Source organism: Labrus bergylta, chromosome 10 (assembly GCF_963930695.1).
Source record: "Labrus bergylta chromosome 10, fLabBer1.1, whole genome shotgun sequence".
Taxonomy (NCBI): domain Eukaryota; kingdom Metazoa; phylum Chordata; class Actinopteri; order Labriformes; family Labridae; genus Labrus; species Labrus bergylta.
Genome location: NC_089204.1, coordinates 22,281,253 through 22,306,745, shown reverse-complemented (window position 1 = coordinate 22,306,745; position 25,493 = coordinate 22,281,253). Strand labels below are relative to the sequence as shown.

At 41.7% G+C, this 25,493-nt stretch overlaps 1 protein-coding gene across 1 annotated transcript in view; it reads right to left on the bottom strand.

The window, feature by feature from the left end:
- Positions 1–25,493, bottom strand: part of lrmda (leucine rich melanocyte differentiation associated) — a 222,781-nt gene that overhangs the window by 44,208 nt on the left and 153,080 nt on the right. Inside the window, exon 5 of the mRNA XM_020630951.3 lies at positions 23,175–23,301. Coding sequence (XP_020486607.1) covers positions 23,175–23,301 — 127 coding nt within the window. The remainder of the gene's footprint in view (positions 1–23,174; positions 23,302–25,493) is intronic.

Here is a 25,493-nt window from a genome sequence, read left to right as displayed (position 1 = left end):
TCAATATCTAATCCAACTAGTATAAAGCAAACAAGCAGCTATTGTATACAAACGTCCTTCTCAGAAATCCACTGGCTCTTGAAATGATTAATCCCGACATTCAGCCTGCTAGGAGTGCATGAAAACCTACTCAAATACAGCCTCTTAAGATGTAAACTGTATTTGTAATTGTCACAATGATTTCATCCCTGACAGCTTAGTTGCCCTCCGTTAATCCACCAGGTGCTTAATTCCAGTCAAACTTTGGAGCTTGGCGTCTCTTGAGGGACCCGATGTCTCGAGGACTTGACTGAGACAGACAGCACCATTAGCAGGCCTTGCGCCAGCCCCATTCCTGACAACCACTCACAGCTGGCAATGGCAGGCGAAGGAATGGGTCCTTCTTTCCTTCAGTTTAGCCAGAGATAAGTGAAACAAACGCCCATCACTCACTCACTCAGTCATGGACCCAGCAGGATGGATGGCTTTTTTTTTTTTTTTAGGACAAAGAAGTTAGGATGCAGAGAAGGAGCAGAAAATGATGTTCACGTTGAAGTTAACTGGAAAGTAGGAGTTCCACACAGACTTTAAAATATGAAAAGACAAATTATCAAAGTTCTGATGATGATCCAGGAAGTCAGATCAAAAAGGAAATATTAGGAGAAACCAAAGAAAGCAGATTAGGAACACAGCTATCCTCGTAAAAGTTGTTGGTTACACACACACTCTTACTAATAGCCACCACATTGTGACATGATAGTAATTAGAAAGTAGTAAGAGTGTTTTTCTGGTAGTTGATAACAGGAAAAAAAGCTCAACTGTTGTAGCAAAAGAAGGATTCTGATGTGCATACAGTCAAACAGTAACTGTGTCATGAATTCATACTTTAAATGACTTTTTCCACACAGTGTGTACAATGAAATAACTTTAAATAGACACAATTTTTGTAGTTTTAACATGAAAAAAACAAAATAAACTAACTTTCAAGTTTTGTACCTCAAATCTCACACTTAAAATCTCGCACAAATTGATATCAGTAATATTGTAACTTTGGATTGCTACTGATAAACTTCATAAAAGAGAGAGCATCATGTTCCTCTGAAAGATCGTCGAGAAATATGAAGTCTATGTAGATTTTTGTGTTTATAAGACCATACCTTGTTAAGTATGTCATTGTGCTCCAAGAAGTTAGAAAAGTTAAAGATTGTCACGCTAAACTTTCAAGAGTCAAACAGGAAGTCAATCCTTTCAACCACTTGGAACACCACAGGATGTGTTCTTCTTCTGCCATGAGCAGGTAATGCATCGTTCAGCCTCCAGAAAACAGACACTGAGCAGAGACTTCACAATGTTGGAAAGAACAAAGTTATGAGAGTAGATATTAAGAAAGCACAATTTAGAGTGAAGACTTCCTCTGAGTGACCTCACGAAATGATCAAAATTCAAATGTCATTCTTTAAAAGCAATGACTCTGGAAGACAAATCAAAAGATCAACTTTACTGGAAGACTGCAAATTACTTCTTTCCCAGAAAAATGAATGTATTTTGTACTCACTATCAAGCACAATTAATTACAATTTTTTGTGTTGATCTGAAATCAAGAAGATGTTGCATGTTAACCGATATTGTTGTTCATACCGAATATAATAAAATTCAAACTAATGGTCAAAGTCAATACTCACATTCTCTGTCTTTTCTCTCTTTCTCACACTGACACACACACACACACACACACACACACACACATGCACACACATGCACACACCCACACTGATCTAGCATAGTTTTGAGTCATGTCTGTCTGTCATTATCAGCTTTGATAATGTCTAATAGCGTCTTCAACAGAGATGCCCAACTAGCATGGTTTTGTTTCCCTGGCTTGCTGCAGCTCATTGGCTGCGGTCTCTACTTTCTAATCAGCTTTCATTACAGCCGTCTGATCCCCAGCTCTCCTTTTGTGCACCGCACTTCATCGTCTTTATTTTCTGCTCTAATTGCATGTGAGAGATGCCCCCTTTGATTCTGCCTGCATGCCAAAGTGCTATCGGGGAGAGGGGTGTCGAAAAGTGTCATGCATGTCTGTCTGCTTCCAGGATGAGGGAGCCGCGTATTCACCTGCCGAGGACAAACCCGTTTCTCCCTGAGATATGACGTATCCATCAGCAGCTCCGGGGATATCAGCGCTGTCTGTCAACATAATAGCAAAGGGTAGGGGGTAACAGGATTGGAGAGGGGAGGGGTGAGAGGAAAACAGGGAGATAGGGTGCTTTGAAATGCGCTCTTACAGCACAGCACTTAGTTTGTGTTTCTAATTCCTGAGGAGCGTGACTGTGATGTGGGCTTGATTTGACCAATTCTCCTTCCTCCTTTACCTTTTCCTTTTTTTTCTTTTCTTATTCCAAATGCCATCATTTGTTGCTGTTCAGTCGAGGTTGTGTACCCACCATGTTAGGCTTGTTCACTGTCAGTGTTTAACCTTTTCAATATGATGTCTCAAAGACCTTTGGTGGCCACTGTACGGCTCTAGAAAGGCTTATTGTCTGCATGTTTTATTTCCTGGGTCCTCTGCAATAATTCATGACATGCATGACCCAGTCAAAGCAGGAAAAATACACGGCACACGAGGCACTAGATAATTTTGCAGGCTCACCCTTTTGAAGAAGTATCACCCTCACAAGGGTTCTATTTTCTGGTTAACACGTTCATGGAAGGGCTCTTAAGGGGCCTGCTATCTGTTCATGGTTAAGCTGCTGTTCCAGGAAAAGGGCGGGGACTGCAGCAGGAGAGACACAGGAAAGACCTCAGTCTGACGGAATCTAATCAAGAGTTGTCCCAACATATTACAACTGACTTAAGCTCTATCTTTCCTCCCAGTTAAGTCTCACTCACTCAGAATCAAAATTACAAGCAAGACAAAGACGAGAAGAGAAAGCGAGACAGAGGGAGCAGATTAGGAGATGGTGAGGGAGGAAAAAAAAAAAAAAAACACCACACAGACATCCCTTACTGACTGAAATGGACGACTACTTCCGGCTCCAATTTCGGCAGATGCCAGGGCAAGCTGCGGAAAGATAAATGAGCTCTCCAGTACCAAGAGGAAACAGAGTCTTTATCTGGCATGGCACTATTTACTGGCATTAAGAATGATAATATCAATCAGCAGGCTGTCAGCAACCCAAGTGGGCTGCAAGGAGAACAAAGGTGCCACTGTCTCTCCTTTGATACGTTTACAAGGAGATGTTGATGTACCTGCCATTCAGGTGCAAATAATGTCATCACCACACACCCGGATCAGGGTCTGCTGCTCCACCTTAGTGATGAGTAAAACTGCCCAGGGCCCTTTCTCAAAGCTCACGTTCAGAGGTTGGAAAAATAAAGCTGACGGGTTAATGAGCTAGCAATCAACACAACAAGGACAGCGGCAGAGCACCGACATGTCTGCACTCCTCGTCTCCCTGTGAAATATAGCTGTGGGTAACAGATTTTTTTTCTTTTTCTACCTTCAGCGGTGATGAGCAGGAGAAAACACACAGCAACAGCATCAGGGACGCGTCTGTGTAATTACTTTTGGCCATCTTTCAAACCTTTCTCTCTCCGGAGAGAGATGTGTGACAACATATGACAAGAAAGCCAACAGGCTTTCCATACAGAATAATGGAATCCATCATCGCTGAGGCAGACACACCTGTCTGGCTTTGAGAACAATGCCACACTGCCTATTTATTGGGTGCCAGAAAAGTTTATGTTTGTTCGGTGACAGTGACAGCAACTTGATCCTTTTCATTTTTTGGAAGGGGGATCTCAAGCTTTGGGGAAAGAAGGGAGGAGGGGAAAGTCTGACTCACATATTTTCTTCTCTCGGCGGTGCACAGTGACTTCTCTTTCTTCCTGATAGCTGTCTGCTAGGAAGTCAGAAGACAAATAACAAAGACTGTCATTCTGCAGGAGGCTTTCCCTAATTCTTTTTTTTCTCTACCACAAAAAGGAAACGTATTATATCCCTTTGACACTTCAAGTCCAGCGCCATTTTAATCTTCCTTGGATTTGAAAGATATGGAATTGCGTAGCAAAGCAAAGCAGGGAGTGATTTAATTATTCATGCTAGTTTGATATCTGTACCCAGCATGAACATAAGTGATTAATAATAAGAAAACACACTTCATGACTGGCAGCGTCTGCCACAACCAGTTTATACTAAATTAGAAGGCACCGCCAGTGAAACGTTGAGGTAGCTTGAGAACCAATAATGACGGGTGTGATTTACCTCAGAATCTAATTAGAAAATAATTACCTGATTTCACAAGTTCATGTGTTTACTGTAAACACTGCAGCTTGTTTTGAGGCAAATACTTGGCTGACAAAAGGTGCAAATCCATGTACGTTGGAGACATACTTTGACACTTTCAATATTTTTCTTTAGGTGATTTTCATACACAAGTTCTGGAATAGTTTGAATATACAGTTTAAAAAAAAAAAAAAGACAAACTGTGATTCGTAGTGTCAAAACACACTTTTAAGATCAAGCAAATTAGAATTAGCCGTACAGTTTGCTGTTGGTTTTTTTTGCTGCTCAGCGGGCTATCGCCTCAGTCTGACTGTCAGCCAGCCGTGTTGATGGAACAGCGCTGCCTGTCATCTGAACAGTTAATAATTAGGCTTCCTCCTGCCTCAAAACAGAGTGCCACGGTGACAAAAGCCAATGGCAGCCGAGGTGGCGGCTTGGCTGCTGCATTATAAATAGTCTGACCGGATGATTAATGAGCGGGGCCACCGAGCTAAAGCAGCAATCTCGCGCACAGACAAAAGGCTGCCTGCACAGCTGCCTGCACACACACACAAATTTAACAAAACACAACAAGACAAGCCCTTTCCCCGGATAGAAACAAGAAGTGAGGCGGAGTGGCAGGGAAAGTGGAAACATGCCAAGTAAGTAAATTATTGAATTCTGACCGACAGCTTATGAAGACTTTATTTAACCTCTGAGCGCTTCTGGGGGGGATCCTCATTAACATTTTGACACGCTCAGTTGAATGGCGAGGTCAGGGAGGTTCCAAACGCAGAGGAGGTTCAGGAGAGACGGGCGAATTCTTTAGTGACGATCGAGAAGAAGGCATGCGAGAAAAAATGGAAAAAGAGCACGACAGAGGACCTTAGTTAAATCAATAATTTGATGCAAAATGCCAAAATCTAAAGAGATGTGTAGTGTCCCAAAGTTTGGTTGAACCACAGAGGCTCTGGATACACAATGATTAATCATGGTAGGGCTTTTATACAAGTCCAAACACATCACGTTGTATGAGTGGTAAAATCAGACTTTTAATACAAGCTTGTTGGGAAAAGCTGTGTGCTCCCAATTTCAACTCCAACCGTTGACAATGTCACCTTACATTGAGTAAAACCATGCAATAAAATCCTTAGATGAATCCTGCTTGTTTTCCTCGCCATTTTTAGTTTGAAATTTTGGCTTTGAATCAAATTCTTCCTTCTTGTTCCCATCACCTACCGTTATATCTTTCAGAAGTAATACGAGCCGAGCACATCTACTTCTTCCATTTTCAAATTACACTCCTCAAAGTCAACATGTCAAATCAATCAAAAGATGACAGCTCCCGATAAGAACAGTGACTGACAAATATCTGTTTTTCTCTCGAGGAAAAAGTTCCACACACAAACATGGATGCTCTTTTTCCTCAACCGCTCGACAATTATCTGGAATATTTGGATGTACGGTTCCTCCGAGCAGGTTTTTTCCATTTGATGGGCCTTATTCTTCCCCTCCACTTTGCTGCGCTCAGCTGGCAGGGCTCTCAGTCGTCACAACATCTCCTTTTAATGCCCCTGACAGGGGGTTATTTGCTCCCATATATGTTTTCTCTCCAATTACACCATGGCAGGCTGGAGGCTGCCAAACCACGCCGCTGAGATGCTGATGGTCACCTCTTTGACTAGTCCTTCCTGCCTCCTGCACTATATTTTTCATCTTTTTAGATTCTATTAGAGAGGAGGACTCTCTCATTTGTCTGTCCTTGGTCCAAAGTGTTGTTTAACACCTGACAAGCGTCAGCAGCACAATGCCAACTACTATTTGGCGGGAAAGGTAATATCGGACTGCTATTTTCAATTTTTCTCTCAAGGTGTACCGCTGGTGAGAGCGCGTTATGAACGTTTTAAAATAGGAGTAACAGGAATATTCTAAAGAAGGAGATTTTGCATTCAGCGTGTTTGAGATGTGTGTCAGAACAGACAAAGCAGCAGTAGCCTCAGCAGTCCTGGGGATTTAAAATTACCACACACACACTTTCTTAATTATGTCAAAGTGTTCCAAGTTGAATACAAAGAATAATGCTAATCTCCACCAAAACACATTAATTAGAATAACACGCTCGATTCTTTGTGTCTGTTTACAGCAATCAGCGTGATCAAAGACAAACTAAAATGATACCAAGGGACGGATTTCTCAAATATACAAGATACAAACCCTCTGAATCAATAGAGCAAAACAGACAGCATTTGTGAGTATAGCTTTAAGCTAAGTGGGATGCCAAATGCAAAGGCTGCCGTTGATACCACAATGAAAAATGCATGATTTCAGAGAGAGCGCTCTTTTATCTACAAGGCAAGATCAATAGTGGGAAGGGGTTATGGAATCAAAGTTGTTTTGCTGATGCAGTAGTTAGCTGACACTCTTAAAAAAAAAAAAAAAAAAAAAAACATCTGAACACAATTTGGGAGAACAAAGCGTGCTAAAAACACAATCGGAGGAGAGATGAGGTGAAGTTCTGTGGGGTTGGTAAACTTTCTTTTCACATTCAGGGAGACAATATCAAACGCTAAGTGTAAAGGGCAACGGGAGTCAGATTCATTTACCACTGACAAGGTCTATGTGGAGATCCGAGATGCATTTCTTTGTTTCTTGGCTTGAACTCCAGAAAAAATACAAATATAAATTAGACATTTGAAATCAAAAGATACCACATTTGTTTTTAGACAAAGTACAGTAGCCTCTTTGTTCTCTAATACTGTCCCTTTAATCTACAATAGTTAAGACTGAAAAGACGGTCTCTATTACAAACAATGCCAAATATGCAGCTAAATACAGTATAACATGACCAATGCCCCACTTGTGCTCTAATAATTATGAAAAGCAGTCTTACCTGTACAGTACTAAAACAAATGCCCCAGCCCACCCTCACACAACATCTGAGCATTGATTTCAACAGGACGCTGACAGAGCTAATTATTCTGTAACCTGACCTCTGCCCTGTGAGCGGACTGAGGAAGAGCCAGCAGCTTTCAGCAGAGGCTTGGGTCTGTCTGGCCTGTGAATGTGACAGGAGATAGACAGTGGAGAGAAAAGAGAGGGTCACAGGATGGAGGAATAGAGACACGAGAGAGTGAGACAGAGGCGAGGACGGGAGACACAAAGAGAGAGGGAAACATGAGAGAAAGAGAGGCAATGAAAGTGAGCGAGGATGACTGACAGACGGAGGGTTCGTCACAGGCAAAGAGTGAAGGCTCAGGCCACAGAGGGACCCGGTGAGAAAGCTAACAGATAGCAATCTGAGTTATCACTTCGTGCGGCGGCTAACAGCTAGCAGCTACCCTGTCACCGCTGCCTAAACAAGCCCAGTGTTTTCATCTCCATATACACAACGCGGCACTCTGTCTTTTCTTCTGATGGAGATAAGATGTATAAATTATGAGCAGCTGACAAAGTCTACTCCAGCGCCCCCGGCGTCTCATCAATCACTAGCCTGTGTGTCAGCAGGTAACTGACGTGGCCCCCGGAGGCACAGCCCCCTCTTTAGGTGTGTGAGTGTGTGCAAAAAAGTGTGTGTTTGCAAGCGTGCAGTTGGGCTTTTGTGCATGTCTGAGTGTTTGTGTGCATGTGTGCCGGTTGTGTGAACAGCTGATTCAGTCTAAACTCCGTGCTGTAAGAGACAAAAAGGGGAAGAAAAAATACACATAACTTGCACACAGCCGTCAAACAAAACAACTCCTGACTGTGTGTGTGTGTGTGTGTGTGTGTGTGTGTGTGTGTGTGTGTGTGTGTACGTGTGTGTTTTAGTGTGAGCTCAGAAGGTTTTACTGTTTTACCTGGAGGTTTTCTGATGTGCTGATACACTCAAAAGAGAAAGCTAAATGCTAGAGAGAAGGAGAAGTTTGAAGGGCAGAAATAGGCAACAAAAAAAACAAGTCAAACTTAGTGGAGGATTACTGGGTGGAGTCCTGGAGGCCTCAGAAGACCAGTGGTAGGCCACCCAGTATGATAATTGGTATTAAAAATGTTTTCTCTCAACCTCACTTTCCTCCGTCTATTTGAGCCTATTGGTCATAAGGGTGGCCATGACACACATACCTGCGAAAAAATACACTTAGATTGCCTTTACAGGTCGGCAAATTTTCCGCCATGCAAGTTGTCGAATTTGTTTTACAGATATTCTAAATGTGAGCACTTCAGAGTTAAACGCATCATCGCTGAAGTGAGCAACATAATTACACCGTGTGTCAGCAAAACAGCATAATTACAAGCTGCAAGTTGTCAGTGTCTGATTTCACATCGAGCCTTTTTACAGGCCAATCAAAGTCCTTTTCATGCCACATGCTTGCCAGAATCAAGGGATCATTTTTTTTCTGCAATAATTACACGTTTTGTCTTCAAAACAGAGCAGATTACACAGAGGTAATGAAATTAAAGCGAATAACAAGACAGGTATGTGCAAATTTGGGATTTTGTACTGCTAATGTGCTTGTACTTTGGTTTCTGAATGTTAGCCTGGAGCGCCTCTATGTTCATTTCAAAAGCTCTTGTATTAGTTAATACCACAATTCCATTTAAGTACAGTTTATACAAAGAAAAAATACTTGCATCCACAAAACTCTCATTCCTCCTGGACAGATAACCTCCAACAGCATCAGCCCTGCAAAATTACACAATGTTTGTGTACACGGCCCAAAGCAGGTAGCCGCTTGCTTGCGCACACGGTATCGATCCGCTGTCTTGAAGTGAAGTTCAAGAAGGAGAGTGAGAAGCAGAACATTTTTTGACTCCCCACAGGGACCAGGAGAAACAGCTCATCCCGGCACCAAAGAGAAGGAGGCCTGTCATGTTTTGTGTGATGAGCTGAAAGACTAGAGGAGGCCTGGAGCAGCGGGGTATTCCTTCCCCCCTATAAACAAACCTCCGAAAAAAACAAACAGTTTCACCCGACAGAGAAGGAGACAGGACGGTGAGACAAGAGGGAAGGGCAGACAGGTGTCAGGAAAGAATGACACGTGTGACAGAGGGCAGTGGGAGAGGAGATGAGCTGAAGATGAGGGTTTTTTTTTTTTTCATGAAAAGCGCACCAGACTTCTTGTCTCCCTCTTTCTGGCCTGCTGGTTTGGATTCTAGACTAGGACTTTATAATTGTATCCCCTTTAAATCACATGAATGATGTACCAAACACTTTTAGTGTTAGACTACGGCCTAAAGGGGTATCAATGATTCTATTGTTTCTGGGGGGGGGGGGGGGTCACATCCTGAGACACACTATCTGTCATAGCCTTTCTAGAGGGACAGAAACAAGATGTCTGGAATCCAGCTGACAAAAGCACTCAGTCGTCTTGAAATCTGATGAGTCTGACAGGATGTGAGCCCATCTGATCCACTGCCGTCTCAATGTTCACTTACAGGGGATGGAGGTGGAGGCAGGGGAGGGAAAGATGGGACTGCTCTTCACCAACGCTTTTAGCACAGGTGTGATGAAAGTCAGAGCCGCCGCAGCTCGGGCCCGTCTCTCGGATTACCTCGAACACGTCTGGTGACGGACGCTGCCAGTTGGCAGGGAAGACTGCTGGGAAGTGATGCCCAGAATTTGCCCTGCCCATCTGCCTGCTGCATGGAGACAGCAGATCGGGTGATCCCCGAGGGATACTTTTTATCATATCATATTAAATGTCTGAGCTATGGGTTACAGTTGTCTTAACAAAATAACAAATTGATTTGACAGAATGGGACACAACGGGTCATTGCAACAAGGTCGACGTTGTTAGTCTGTGGACATCTTTGGCAAACAGGGGAGCTGTTCATCGCTGTGAGAACATGGAAGATGAAAAGACGTGAATAAAAGGAGAGATCCTTTGTTTCCATCACTAAACTTTTTTACTTCCTGCATCACTTGATCAGACTCAAGTAAATGACAAACCTTTGTTCCACAGAGCCTGGAAAAGCTATCATGGAAATAAAACGCGTGTCACTAATCCTGACTTACAGAACGTCTCGCAGGATATCATATTACACACCTTTACACTGAATTGGCTCTGATGTAATCAGCTAACTACTTGCTTTTGGTTGCCAAGATCTCAGTATAGAACAGAGGCGACAATCGAAACTTCTACATCCCATTGACAAGCGATGGGAGACAGAGGTGAAACGGTTTCGGTGTAAAACAACTGATCCTGTGTGTGAGTATAGTTCAGTTGGCAGAGCAGGCGTCTCAAGCAGAAGCTACAGTCCTTGTTGCTCTGGTAGCAGGTTAGACTCCCAATCCGGATGCCGTTTGGTGCATCCCCCACTCACACTCTCTCCAAAGCTGTCCCATTAAATGAAGAGCAAAAAGCCCCAAAATCATAATCTTAAGAAAACAGCTGAGTCAGCGGAACAGACTTGTGACGTCTGATGACATGTTATTGTGCGACCAACAACTGGGGAAGAAGAGAGGAAGTTGACGGCATCAACAGAACCAAAGTACAAGAAGCATAGCAGACATGAGACATTAAGGATTTATAGAGGTTTGAGAAGCTCCCTATGCCTAAAGATGAGTAAACATTGAACCAACAAATCACTCCTATATAGTCTGCAGCACTCGCGATGACGACGCTGTAAGGCAATGTAAAATCACAAGGGTAAACACTGCCTGTTTTAATATACCTTTTCAATCCTGGGCTTCAAGCTAACCCTGAGAGGTCACTTTTATTTATTTTGGTCTAGACCTATTAACTATGTTTTTTTCTTTTATAGTGTTTTTATTTGTTGCCTTTGTTTTTTTGTCTGTACATCACTTGGGTCAAGTTTCTCAAATGTTCTTTATGAATTAACTTCGACTGGAGTGAGATTGGGATGGATTTATTTTAGGGCATCAGGGAGAGAGAGAGAGAGAGAGAGAGAGAGAGTGGGGCAAAAGGAGCCACAGGTCGGATTTTAGATTCTGGGCCGCCTGCTTGGAGGACCACAGCCTTCGCATATGGCGTGCGCGCACTAACCCCTGCGCCACCAGCTCCCCGGGATGGAATAATTTTAGGCTGATACAGTGCACAGAAGTCAAACCTATTATGGGAAGAGGCAACACAAATCTGTCAGCTTGCGGCTGATTGCAAACTGCAAACAGAATCCAAATGAAGCAGTCAGAGGTTAGATTGCCTTTGATTACTACTGAAAGATGCACCAAAATGGACACTGAACATTCTATAAAAAAAAAGGCCAAGCTGATGAGATTATGATTTTATAGTCTTTGCTTTTGCTTGATATTTCCTTTAATCGTTGTTAAAGTGCATGCATGTACCTTTCACCAAGACAACAAAATACAACAAAGACGATTTGTGCAGGATAATGACACTGGAACATTACTGCAGAGAGAATCTTCACCCGCTTCACTGTCCATCTGTGCCCTGTCGCCCCCCATGCCCATCCTTCACATCCCTCTCCAACACTGCCTTGAATGACAGAAGAATGCAGTCTGAGTGTCACTCGACCCCTCTGCCCCCGCAGTGACCTCTCACGCACCCTGGGCAGCCCCTCACTCTTTCACATATTTCTACTGCTAAACATGAATGTCTCCCTCTCCACCTCTATCTCTACTCAATTTCCTCTTTACCACAGACCAAATCTCCTACCAACCCGTTCATTACCCTTTTTCTCCTGTCTGCTTTAGCTCTTCAAAACTTGAGAAGGGGAAAAAAAGGGAGAGAAAGGCCTCTCCACAAGCAGAAAACACAGGGATGAGAGGCTATTCAGAGCGTGATTGTTGTGGGGGGGGAAAAAAGGGCTGCTGTGTTTGTGAAATTCAGAGTGGGATTGAGTGTAAATTCTGGACGGATGCATGAGAGGTGCAAATGTAAGGGCATACTTCAAAGTTATATAGGAACAGATGGGCTAATAGCCTCTTAAATCTTTCTAAAAAACAATGTTGCAAAGCATGAGACTGAATGCACAACACCCAAAACACTCTGCAAACTTTTGACAAGGAAAGCGTTCAGGCAAGATGCAATAAAACCTTTCTCTGTTTGACTTTGCACGAGTTCAGTGCTCTTTAAAAAACCATCCCGTAGCAATTCATCTTGTTACTTAAAGTGCCTTCCTCGGGCTAAATGCGTTCAATGCTGACATTGTTCAAACTGTATGTTCCCCTCTCTGTCACTCAAAAGTGAGGCTCCTGACACGCTAAGCCCTTAATGCACCAGATTTGACTGGTTAATCCGGTGAGAAACCGTCCTTCTTGTCTCTCCGGTGGAAAGGTCGCACAGCCAGGCCTGCCTTTCCTTCAACCCTACAGTAATTCTCCAGTCTTAGCCTCCAACCTAAACATGCTCCGGCCCCCTCATCATTGGCCTCTCTCACCCCCTCTGCAGCCGTCTCCCCACCCGCATGCATAAGCTACAAAGCTGGAGGTGTCAGGACTTACCTGTCTCAACAGACAACCCCCCCCCCCACCCCTCCCGCCTGACCTGCGGCTAGCCCTCAGGGACATTAATTATAGAGTACTTTGACTTGTTGAGAGGAGAGAGACAGACAGGGAGAGAGAGGAAGAGAGAGCAGAAAAGATAAATGCAGAGATGTTGTTACAGAAGCTGTCACCTCCTAATCATGTCATCCTGCTGTACAGAGGTGATGCTGAGGTTTTACTCGATCAGGTTTCCCATTCATCATCATGCCTGCTTGGTGCTGGTGTTGGAGGATGTGGAGGCTAAATGTAGAATGGTAACTTTCATTTTCCCACAGAGTTCAAATGTTTTAACATTGGTTTCTCTGAACCTAGCAGTTTGTTTTACTCAATTAGCCCCAAAATATTCTAATTCTGTCATAATCTGGTGTGATTGTAGAGCGTATTCTGTCCCTGTTGGCTAAAATGGGGATAATTCCTGAGCACTGTTAGATTATCTGTACAAGAAGATCTGGATGTTAAACTAATATTGCACAGCTAGCTTCTCTTTAAAGACATACATTAAACTGCTGCATCCATTTCTCTGTGTTCATGCCTCAGCTTGCAGGCAAAAAACAACAACATGGATGTACGACAAAATGACATTTCTTTTAAGATAGTGTGTGGACAGCAATGTCTACAAACAAGCATGAATAGACACTGAACTGCCACCAAGTGATCACAGCGATCTGTCCAAACAAATGGAAGCTTCTCTTGCGTGCTGCCGCGTTAGATTAGACGACTCTCGGTCATTTGATTCCCCGCCGTCTCGACAGCTCCCCTTTCTAATGGACCGAGTGGGATTTCACAAAACTGCAAAAATAGGGAGAGGTCAACGTGTTTGAAGGTTACCCCTGTCGGGGGAATCAAAATAAATAACGTTCAGGTGTGCTATTCCCTGTCAGGTGAGTGTCTTAATGATGCCAAGTTAACACATACTAAATAACAGTGTCTCCCTACGCACTGACAGCCTCAGAAATAATTGACCAGCGTGCTCCAAACTGAGACGCAGTAGGCAGAGAATTCAATCCTGCAGCTGACAGAACCCATTGAGCATGTCACTAGATTTTGCATTATACACAAAGCAATGTCAGGTCAGGGATGTGGCCTCCCGCTAGTTATTTGCGATTGCATCTCCGAGGGTAATTTACCTGGCTCTCCATAATATGGTCTAGTTAACTAATTTCCTGACAGCGCATTGTTTCATAAAAAAAAAAAGTCTCAGATTTACTGCCTGTCAAAGCCATGATGGACTTTTTTTCCCCCCTCCTCTTGTCTTTTCTCTCCGAAGGCTTGGCAGTCTCTCAACTAAGAGCTCATATTCAATATCCTCTCCCGGTGTGCCGAGGACATCTCTAATTCCAGACAAAGACGTATGGCTGAAAATGAACAAAAAAGAAACATAACCTTATTATGTTTGAAGGCTACCAGGAGTGTGTCATTTCATCCACAAGTTCCCATGCATGAAAAAAAAAAATCAGCTCGGGGGGTTGTAAAGCGATGTAACGTCGGGCCAAGGCCCCTAAGAAAACAGGGAAAATACATTATCCATTATCCTTTTGACCCCGGCACATTGACAAGCACACACATACAGTATATGGTGTCCTGTCATTTTGTTGTTATACATGTGTAAATCATTCACTTTCTGTCAGAAAAGAGGCTCCGACAACAAAACCTCACCTCAACAATGGGGTCACGGGGAAACTGAATCCCAGCGCAGACAAAGCAGAGTTTTACCTGCGAGAGCTCGGCCTGCCACTGATAGCAACAAAGATGACAATAGCTCAGTGATGGTGTGAAGACTGCCTTTAAGCTATACCGCGCAGGGGAAACAATACAGACACACAGAACACTCCTCCCTCCCGCCATGGCGCTCAGCAGTGTCTGTTTTTAAGTTCACAATGCTGCACCAAGGTCTTTCTTTCACTCTGTGTTCCCATTCAGCCGGACGGTGTGGCCTATCATCGTCTCCACAATGACAGTAGGTGGAAACGGTAGCTTTCATTACACAAAGTATAAATAGTGTAATCTATCAGCCCTGCCAATCAGGATGATTGATTATGGGCTGTCAGGGAGGAGAGTGACACATTAGAAAAGTTTGGTTAACAATGCCTGTAGCTGGTGCGGGGCTGCTGCCACCCAGCCCAGTGATTAATGTGTTGTCAGCCTGTAATCCCACACCCACGCTTAATGAGGCAAGAATTTATCATCTCGCCGGAGTGGCAGATGTCAGGGAGGAAAGGAATCCAAGTGGCTGGAAACAATATTCTTTTTCTAGCCCCGCGCTTGACATGTCTGACAAGCTTGAAAAACCACAAAGAAGGTCTGTGTAAGCACAAACTTCAGTGGAGGGACTTTCAGCGCTGGCTCCGTCCTCTGTTGCATGCTCATGAAAGTCGCTGCTGAAAGAAGACTCCGTCTCCGTTAACACCGAACTGAGAAGAAAAAAAAACACTCAAAAGTATGATGGATTAAAGCTCAAAGGAGTCGAGGGAACAGTTCACTGCCACCATGATTGCGCAAAAAAACATTTAGAGTTTCACACCAATTAACACAAACTTTCACTGGTTTTACTCCAACAACTGGAAAAAACAAATGTGACACTTTAGTATAAACTGTATCCTGCTCATCCATCACAGATTCTAAGCCCTTACGCTCATTAACTTTTAATACTGCATTAACATCTGCATGTCATAAACAACAACAACTTTACCAGAATTATCTGATAACAATCTGAAAGTGAATTAAAGGGAAACTGCCTCGTGAGGGCGCACATGACAATCAACTTCAAAGTAAACTAGAAACGCGAGGGCTGAAACAGTGATTAATGTGTGCTGTCAACATCAACTAAAAGAGACAGGCAAAGAAATAACTGATCTCTGTGAGAGATTTAAAGTTTGGCACATTTCTGTGGAAACACCCGGTGGGGTAAGAGAGGGGGGGGGAGAGAAAGATAGATGGATTTTCTTTTTTAGAGCGGAGAAAACACTAAGCCAGCTGTCTCTCATTAGGCTAGCAGCATCTTCCTGTCACCAAAGAGACCAACAGGGAGGATTAGCTCTGATTGGACTGATAGTCCGACGCACTGGGAAGCTGCACTATGTAATAGCTAAAAGCATCATTTGATAAGAGGTGCAATTGAAGAGATGCCTTAGTGGCTATCATGTTGTTGCTACAGTGCATGTACGGGGATCGTGGAGTTGTGCAACCACTTGGCATTAACAGAAAGAAAGCTCAGTTTTATAGAGGAACATAATGACTGTGAAAAGTAGGGCTGTGAGTGCAGAGTTTCCTTTACATATTTCTAAAGAGTGTTCAATAATACTAGAAGGTGGATTTGTGTTATGTCCCTGTAGTTTTCTGTTTCTAAAAAGAACTTTTAAAAAAACTAATAAAAACTTGTTCCTTCCCAAAGGCAAATAAAAGGTTTGGTTGGAACAGTGTGCGTAAAAGCAAATGCTCTGGAGCGTGCCAACCCCAGGCACTCAATATTATTACACTAATAAAACCTTAACAAAGACTTGCATATAAGACAGAAATAAGAGAGAAAAGTTATGTGAACAATCACATGATTTGTCAAACTTTTTTTTTTTTTGTCAAAATGGGGAGAGGGAGACGTCTCATTATTATCCGGCCAGATTTGGCCTGTTTTCTGACAGGCCCTCAAATTCCACCGCTAAAACACGAGAGATGTCGAGACAACAAATGCTTCACCACAGAGGCGTTCCTCCTCTGTACTGGATGCCAACAGAAGGAGAGGAAAATCAGTTAATGCAACACGGCCACTACGCTTGTCTCATAAAAAGCTCTTGCAAAAACACATGTTTGTTTCTATGCTCTGCTTTTTGCCAAAAAAAAAAAAAAAAAAAAGGAATGATACATCGATCATTTCTTGCATGCGAGAGTGACGTGACATTCGGGTCATGCACCCCGTGTCTCCAGGCTTTGAAAGAGGCAATAAATCAATCTTGGGGTTATTGCTTGCAATTAATTGTGCTTTAAAGTTTTACTGTGTGTTTATGATATGCAGGGCTTGGATGATTTATGTGGACAGTGTGAGTCACTCCCTCTAATTGCTGTTGTTTCCCCAGCTTATAACCCCAGTGTGACCTCCCAGATTCACTGCCAAAACGCTCCGATTTGGGTCCGTCGCATGGCTCTAAACTCTTGGACAGACTTATACCTCAGGATTCGAAAAGCAGTTACAGAAAAACACATAGGCATGCACTTATACCAGATAACGACAGTCAAATACACATACCTGAGAGAATGAACATGTGGCTCTCTGGAAATATCCTGACGCAAACACAGTGTTTTTCGTCAATCATGCAAACCAAACACGTCCAAACAATTATAAACAGCTGTTTTAACATTTAGGATATGTTGTCATGGAAAGACAGAGAACAGCAGTGTCTCAAGTGATGCAATTAATAGATAACATGACATTATGTAAGGCGGGGGGACAGGGGATAATTTGAAAGCAAGCAGATCACAATATGTCAGGGAGTTTATTTGTGGGAACATAAAGCAGACAGGCAATCGTATGGTTACAGTTTGCCCACAAATGTGACTCTGCAGTGCTGTCCTCATTCGACCTACTGTATACGTATTGATTTAGGAATGTTTCGCAGAGAAAGGAGACAAATCATGGCTGTGTATGTATAATAGCTGGTGGAAATAGAGGATCTAGCAAAGAGGGTAATAAACTTGCCTCCACAGCAATCTGTTGGGTTACATTTACTTCCCCTGTTGAGAACCATATTCTCAGAGTTTTCTCTGAGGACACATTTGTTCAGTAAAATGATTCAGCAAACCCACTGAAGGCGCATTCACAAAGAGCTATATTGCATGCTGTTTGTTATGTTTGAGAGCTTCGGGGAACTCATAACTCTTCGAGCACAGAGATGAACGTGGCAACGTACATTTGTACATTTGAGACTTTGAAAGGAAAGCAAAACAAACCCAACCTAAAGCAAAATGCCTCCCCTTGTTTCCAGAGTTGCTTTACAAAAAAAAAAAGGGGAGGGGGAAAAAAAAAGCCACAATCGTGCATCACATAATGCACAATCATGGATCCAAAACCAAACAGTCTATCTTCAATTTGGGCTGCTTCCTTCAGTGCAAACTTAAAATGAACCGCTGTCTGCTACGGAGTGAAACAGGTTAGTGTCCGGGGAAGAAAAAACTGAACTGAAAAGATCCACTTGAGGACTTTCCTGGCTCTGTCACTGTTCATTCCCTTGAAGAACCGTTACCCTGTGTGCAGAGACTCATGGGACCCCGGAGCTGGCTCAAGCCACCCTACAATGCAGTCTGCTTTACATTATACGCAGAAGGATGTGGGGAGAGAAAAAAAAACGTGTGCTCATGCTAGAAAATCAAGTCAAATACTTGATCCAGGCGAAATCTAAGTGACATCCGAGGAACATTTATACCCGCTGACGTAGCTACCAAGCTGTGCTTAAAGAGGGGGACCATGGAGTTAGTTCATTCACTGTGAAACACTCTTAAACATGTGGCATGGAGCAAATGTTATTCTACCAGTTAAATTTGCTACGCACTTTTTTTTTTTTAGCAGAACTTGGTACGTGAAAACAGAACGTGCTGTCACAGTGTTTTGATAGACATGGCCAGTTTAACCCAAGGGTTCGACAGCATAATGTGGCCTCCGTGGCAGAGTGGAAGGAGGTGGAGGAAACCAAGCCAACAAACACCACATGTATTTTCCAAAAGCAGCCCCAACACCAGCCCAAATGGCTCTACGTGGTTTAACGCCATTTCATTCCATGACCTCTAAGTCCTCAAAAAGAATTATCACATTATAGCATTCCAACACGCCCAATTTCCCAAAATACAGCTCAAGGCTTTCCCACTCCGGCTCTGTTTAGTGTTGTGGTTTTGGGAAAACACTTCAGTCGGCCCGTCTTTTTTTTTTTTGTTTCTTTCTTTGTTTCTTTCAGGTATTTATACAGATTGTTTCACTGTCTCGTCTTTGTCATTTTGTGTCTGCATCTGTCCGATAACTTGTCCTTTCCACTCAGACATGCAATAAAACAAAAGCCAGAGAGAGTAAATTAACACCTTCTGACTTTGTAGCAAACACAAAAAACATACAAATGAGGAACAGCTTATTGTCATGCACTCAGGGTGTCAAACACATTTTGCATGAACACACGGAGCAATAATTCAAGAAGTGATCATTTTCTGAGCACAGTTCTTTGTTTTCTTGGTCATATTAGTCTGGTTTCATTAAATCATCAAGCTAACTTTAACACAACTCTTAAAATGTTAAATGAAGTAAGATGTTTCTGTGAACTGGTTTGATAAACTAGGTTCACGACAGAGCATGGTGTAGTCAGAAGTTGTAGATTTTTATTCCTGCATTGCTAAAATGCGGCGGTTAAACAGAGTGGAAAGTCCTTTGAGCATTTAATTAGATAGTAGTAATGCGGTCTTTGACAGAACTAGTGTATTAGTTAAACACTGAAATACAGCAAAATCTCTGACATGTTAACTAGTAAGGTCCAAAATCTACTAGTTATACTAGAAAGAAGCATTTTGAGCCTACTAATTAACTAGCTGGCCAACTAGCTAGCTTACTAGCTAAGTAAGTAAGTAAATAAGAAAGTAAGAAAGTAAGTAGGTAAGCAAGTAACTAACTAACTACCTAGCAAACTAACTCTCTAACTAACTCTCTAACTAACTCTCTAACTAACTAACTAACGAACTCTCTAACTAACTAACTAACTAACTAACTAACTAACTAACTACCTAGCAAACTAACTAACTAACTAACTCTCTAACTAACTCTCTAACTAACTAACTAACTCTCTAACTAACTAACTAACTAACTAATTATCTAACTAACTAACTAACTCTCTAACTAACTAACTAACTAACTAACTAACTCTCTAACTAACTAACTAACTAACTACCTAGCAAACTAACTAGCTAACTAACTAACTAACTAACTACCTAGCAAACCAACTAACTAACTAACTAACTAACTCTCTAACTAACTAACTAACTAACTCTCTAACTAACTAGCTAACTAACTAACTAACTAACTACCTAGCAAACCAACTAACTAACTAACTAACTCTCTAACTAACTAACTAACTCTCTAACTAACTAACTAACTCTCTAACTAACTAACTACCTAGCAAACTAACTAACTAACTAACTAACTAAATACCTAGCAAACTAACTAACTAACTAACTAACTAACTAACTAACTCTCTAACTAACTAACTAACTAACTAACTCTCTAACTAACTAACTAACTAACTAACTAACTAACTAACTACCTAGCAAACTAACTAGCTAACTAACTAACTAGCTAACTAACTAACTACCTAGCAAACTAACTAACTAACTAACTCTCTAACTAACTAACTAACTAACGAACTAACTAACTAACTCTCTAACTGACTAGCTAACTAACTAACTAACTAACTAACTACCTAGCAAACCAACTAACTAACTAACTAACTAACTCTCTAACTAACTAACTAACTAACTAACTAACTAAATACCTAGCAAACTAACTAACTAACTACCTAGCAAACTAACTAACTAACTAACTAAATACCTAGCAAACTAACTAACTAACTAACTAACTAACTAACTCTCTAACTAACTAAATACCTAGCAAACTAACTAACTAACTAACTAACTCTCTAAATAACTAACTAATTAACTAACTAACTAACTAACTAACTCTCTAACTAACTAACTAACTAACTAACTAGCAAGCTAACTCTCTAACTAACTAACTAACTAACTAACTCTCTAACTAACTAACAATGTTGAACAGTTATCCAGTAAGTCTTTTAGCATTCAAGGGTATCAAATAAATGCTAAAACAGATTTCCTTTTGGAAGAACAAGATAAGGTGGCGAGCCAATAAGTTCTAATTGTTGTTTCATGTGAACTTTTATTGCTCAAAATCCATTTTTTTAAAACAGCTTCAGCCAAGATCAGCTGATGTGAGTTAAACGTTTATTACGTTAGAACTTATGATAGCATGTTCCTTTTTTGACAAAGGTAAACACCACGGCAAGCTAACCTCAACGTTTTGGAACTACATTAGAAGTTATATTTTATTTAGTTAACTGTTTTTTTTTTTTAAATTAAAAACTCAAAAACATGCATGAAAATACATCTATGGAAACAAAACTTATGTTTGTGTTGGCAACAATGGTTTAACTTTGACGCATTGATAGCCTATTTCTTTTCTACAGGCTGCAATTTCTTTGGTAATTTTTTAGTTGCAAATCTCCTCTCAGACTAATTCATGTGTGTATTTGTCTGTATTTGTCTGTATTTGTGTGTGTTTGGGCCTTTCCTGCATAACAACTAACCATTGAGTGTCTGGTAGTGATTCAGCCGACATGGAAAACATTGGAAACGTATGAAAGTTATGGCGTTCAGATTGTGCTAAAGACCATAACTGCTTTATCAGAACCATGTGGCGCCGCTCAGTGCCATGCCATAATGGCATGATTGAAAAGGAGTTACAACCGTGGTCACAGTCTGCTCCGATATGACTCAAGAGAGGTCTAAAAGTTCAGCTGTGTCTCTTTTATAGCGAGTCCATTAACTATTCCAATACATACATCATGCAGTGGGAATGATCTGATAGAAGGGGCTCTTTCTTCACTCGTATGCTGTCATAAGTGGGCATGTTTAACTGTAACCCTGCTGCAGTTGCTGCTGTTTCTATGGTTTCAATTTATCTTTGTGTAAACATGAGGAAGGAGAATTGACATATAAGGTCTGAGAGGAAAACTAACTGTGTGCAGGGCAAAGAACTTAAAAAGATACACCCACAGTCAAATAATTTCATCGAGTAAACCTTTTAAATGGAGTCTGTGATGCTTTTTTCCCCCCTCAAGTACTTGCACTAATTGAGACTCAAATTGCACAAGTGACAGTGAGACAGCTAATTACCATTCTTTGTAATGAAGCAAATGGCAGACAGTGTACCCTGAGCCACTGTTCTGAGCAACACCCTGCTGTAGCAGACATAAAAGCAAACACAAATATCTAATTATACCATCATCTCACTTCGCGTTCCTCCCTCTATTGCAGACGTTTCATTAATTGGCGGCCCACACTATTGGTCAGCTCACAATCACTGTGATGATGTGGACAATTAGAGCCGGGAGGTACTCATGGCTCATCAAGTCAGCGGTAGTTGACACATCACTTCTCATCTATGTTATGGAAATGCTGCAGTGACGTCTTAAGAGCCCAGACTCGGGGATATTTCCAGGCAAAGATTCTCTTCTTTAGTGATGACTTTTCAGGTCAAACACTGCTAATAAGAAACCGTGTACAGAACAGAAAAAGCATGTTCAGTCTCATAAAATACTGTGTGCATTGGAGGGTGGAAGTGTTTTTTTTTTTTTTTTTTTTAAATCAAAGCTATAACCTTTTACTTTGCATGGGGAATAAATTACCGTTGAAGCAGGTTCAAAGACATGAAGACACAAAAACACACACACATCACGTCAGCTAGAATCAATGATTATCTCTCCTTTCATCTGAAGCTGTGGCGACAAAGGCAAACATTTCTTACTCACTGACAAGCTATGTAAATAATATCGTATAAAGAGACTTCACCCTGCCAAAAAGCATTGCAGAGGTCCTTGGTTTCGTTTCATATAAAGTGGATGAGCGGTGTTTTCATTTCACTCTTCTCTATCTACCAAACAAGTCAGACGGAGGTTAAATTATTTCAGTGTTTTGCTCTCTTGCATGAAGAACAAATCATAGCATGATCTGACACTAAGAGAGTACACTATCTTAACTGATTGTCTGTGCCAACATTTTTTTTTTCTGTACTTTTAAACCCCGATGCTGACTCACATGCTTCTGATATGTCATTGGATGCCTTCACTCCTGCTACTCTGGATCCATTTTTAACCTCCCAGGCTCACTGCCAGAGCCCCAGAGACCTTGAAACGACAAAGCTTAGCTGATCCGAACGGTAAATATTTCATGACCTTACAATTACATGAAATCAAATCTGGGCAAAAGCTGTTCATTTATATTGCATTATCAAAGAAGCAGTAGAATGGGTGACAAAAAAGGGGGGGTGGGTAGTGGGGTGTGTCGATGAACCTCCCAAACTCTAATTAGTCTGTGTGGCCCGAAACAAGAAAGGGAGGAATAAGTGCATGGGCTCGGGATAATTGAGCGATTGTGAGCGAGCGTGTACGTGAGCTGTCACTCCAATCGCCAGCCATGTCACACTTGGCGACACAAGCGCGACTGGACAGCCGCCCGTCGTCTTTGATCTGGGCTCATGCATACGGAATCAGGTCAGGCCGTGGTCACACACATTTACACACATGTGCTCACACACGCAACGCACAAACATATGCACACTTGAAGAAAGAGAGACTCTCTGTGAAGGGCCAGAGTACTGAGACCTTTTTAAAGGAAGCCTGATAGTTAAGCATGCAAAGAATTCTACTTGAAACAAAACAAAAATCAGGCTTAACTTACAACTTCTGACTTGGGTTTGACCACTTTCATGAAGGCTCCTCTTGCCTGCGCCTCCATCACTTCTTTTCTGGTTACTTTCCTCGTGTCCAGAAACTTCAGCTGGGGCATCTTGTGCAGAACAAAGTACCTGCAAGAGGACGAAAAAACAACAACCCTTTAACAAAAGTGCTTCCCTTTAAAAGTTCTCCTTGTAGGCCTGTTCTTAACAAAGAGACAAACAGAGAATCTGAGGAAGTGTGTAAACTGTCACATACTAATCAAACTGACACATTTTCTAATATGTAAATGCACGCATCAACTTAACTTGAAAAGAAGCCGTGTTTACAGAGATTTAATGGTGATGCAGATTTAATGGCGATACTTTCTTGTATGTTATAAGCTTCAAAGCTGATAGGAATAAGTACGACATATAAATAGCACGAAAGGAGATACAACCCGCCTGCCAGAGCTGTCATTCTGGCAGCATCACAGATATCTCTCTAAGCTTTCAGACACACTCTGTCTTTCATTGGGAGGGAGAGAAACGTCAAAAGATAATGGTCGGAATACATAGATGACAACAGATCCTTTCACAGGCAGGCAGGGATAGAGGAACCAGTATGTCAGGGCTGAGCTGAGGTGGTAGCCAAAAAAGAAAAAGAAAAGAAAGGAGGACATGTATGCAGCACCTAAGTGGAGGGTGAGAAAGGATGGGGTGGGAGTATGGGCACAGACAAGACCTGTGCGCAAAGAGCCATGACAAATTGATGATGGCGATGGCGATGAGGGGAGATGGTGAAGCTTGTGTCAAGTTTTCAACACCTGAAGATTATAAGGAAGGGATGCAAGGTTCCCGTTTAGACTGACACGGTAGAGAAAATATCTTGAGGAAAAAAAGAAAGGAAAACACAAAATGAATAAAAAACAGAAAAGGGGGAGAGATTACAGGCAATAAGAAAACATTTTAATATCCCACAGGCTTCAAACACCTTTTATTGGAACATTATCTTAGAGTAAAATGACCTCCTCCTGACCCCTAATAAGAGCTCCCTTTCCAGCACTCAAATCCAAGAGGCCCCCCAATCCCATCCTGTGTGTCTCCCTCCCTGTAAAAAAAAGGACTTTGTTCAGAGGCATTTCCATGATGAAATGTGAAGATGCCCTTGGGAGACATGCAGAGAGGTCATTCTCCATAGGTAACCTACCATCACAGGGTCAGAGCAGATGACAAGGCTCTGTCAGCCAGTAGGGATATTAATGATTCAAGCCAACCAGGGAGGGAGGATAAGAGAGCACAGGAGGGGAGGGCAGGATTACTGAGGGGGTGGGGGGGAGACCCTTGTGCTTTATTTAGTGGTGACCAACATGTGTTTTGCTGCTATTGGAAGTGGTTGATATAGGTGACGTACTGCAACTTAAGCTAGATTATCATAGTTCAAAATGACTTAAATAATGGGTTCAATGATATCCTAATACTTGTCAATGTCACATTAAGAGTTATGTAATCAGTTATTTAGGTTAAAAAAAAAGAACAGCATATTGTTCAGAGGTGACAGTTGAGTGATATCGAGAAAGATTTCCCTGAGATGAGACCGTGAATCATATGACTCTAAAAGCTAATGAAATTGTATTTAAATGCAGTTTACATGTACGGATGTATTTTTAATTGGATTATATGATGCTTGTACATTCAAAATAGAAAACTATTTTACCCTCAGCACATGTTCTCCACTTCCTTTAGTAAAAGATTCACATTAAAGGTAAACTATATACTGTTTGAAGGTCTATCAATCGACCATGTACTTCTCCAAGGAACTTAATTTTTTTAATGTATTTTGCAGATTTTTCCATTATTTCGATAGGACAGTGGATAGAGTATAGAAAATCTGTAGAGAGTGGGGAATGACATGTGGGATCCACAAGTTGGTCCTGAACCTGGTCCGCCCGCTTGGAGGTCTATAGCCTCCTTACATGGGGTGTGACCAAACTGCTGAACCATCAGTGCCCCAGGACCAATTCCTTCTTTTATTAACTTTATTTAGAATCACACAGAAGTATGATGATCAGAAGTGCAATCACCATAACTGAAACAACATCAGTGATACTTTTTATTAATTTATTACGATATAGATGTATATAGAGATTTAGTTTGAGTATATGTAGATGGATGTGAGATTCAAACCAACAGTTGATCCAAATAAACTCCAAGAGCCTTCCTTAGATATACACGTACGTTTGTTCCGAGACGTTCCAAGACTATGGATCCCATAAATTAAGTCTTACCACATTACATTTGCACTACATTTATGGAAGATAACATAAAAGTCATTGACAATTATG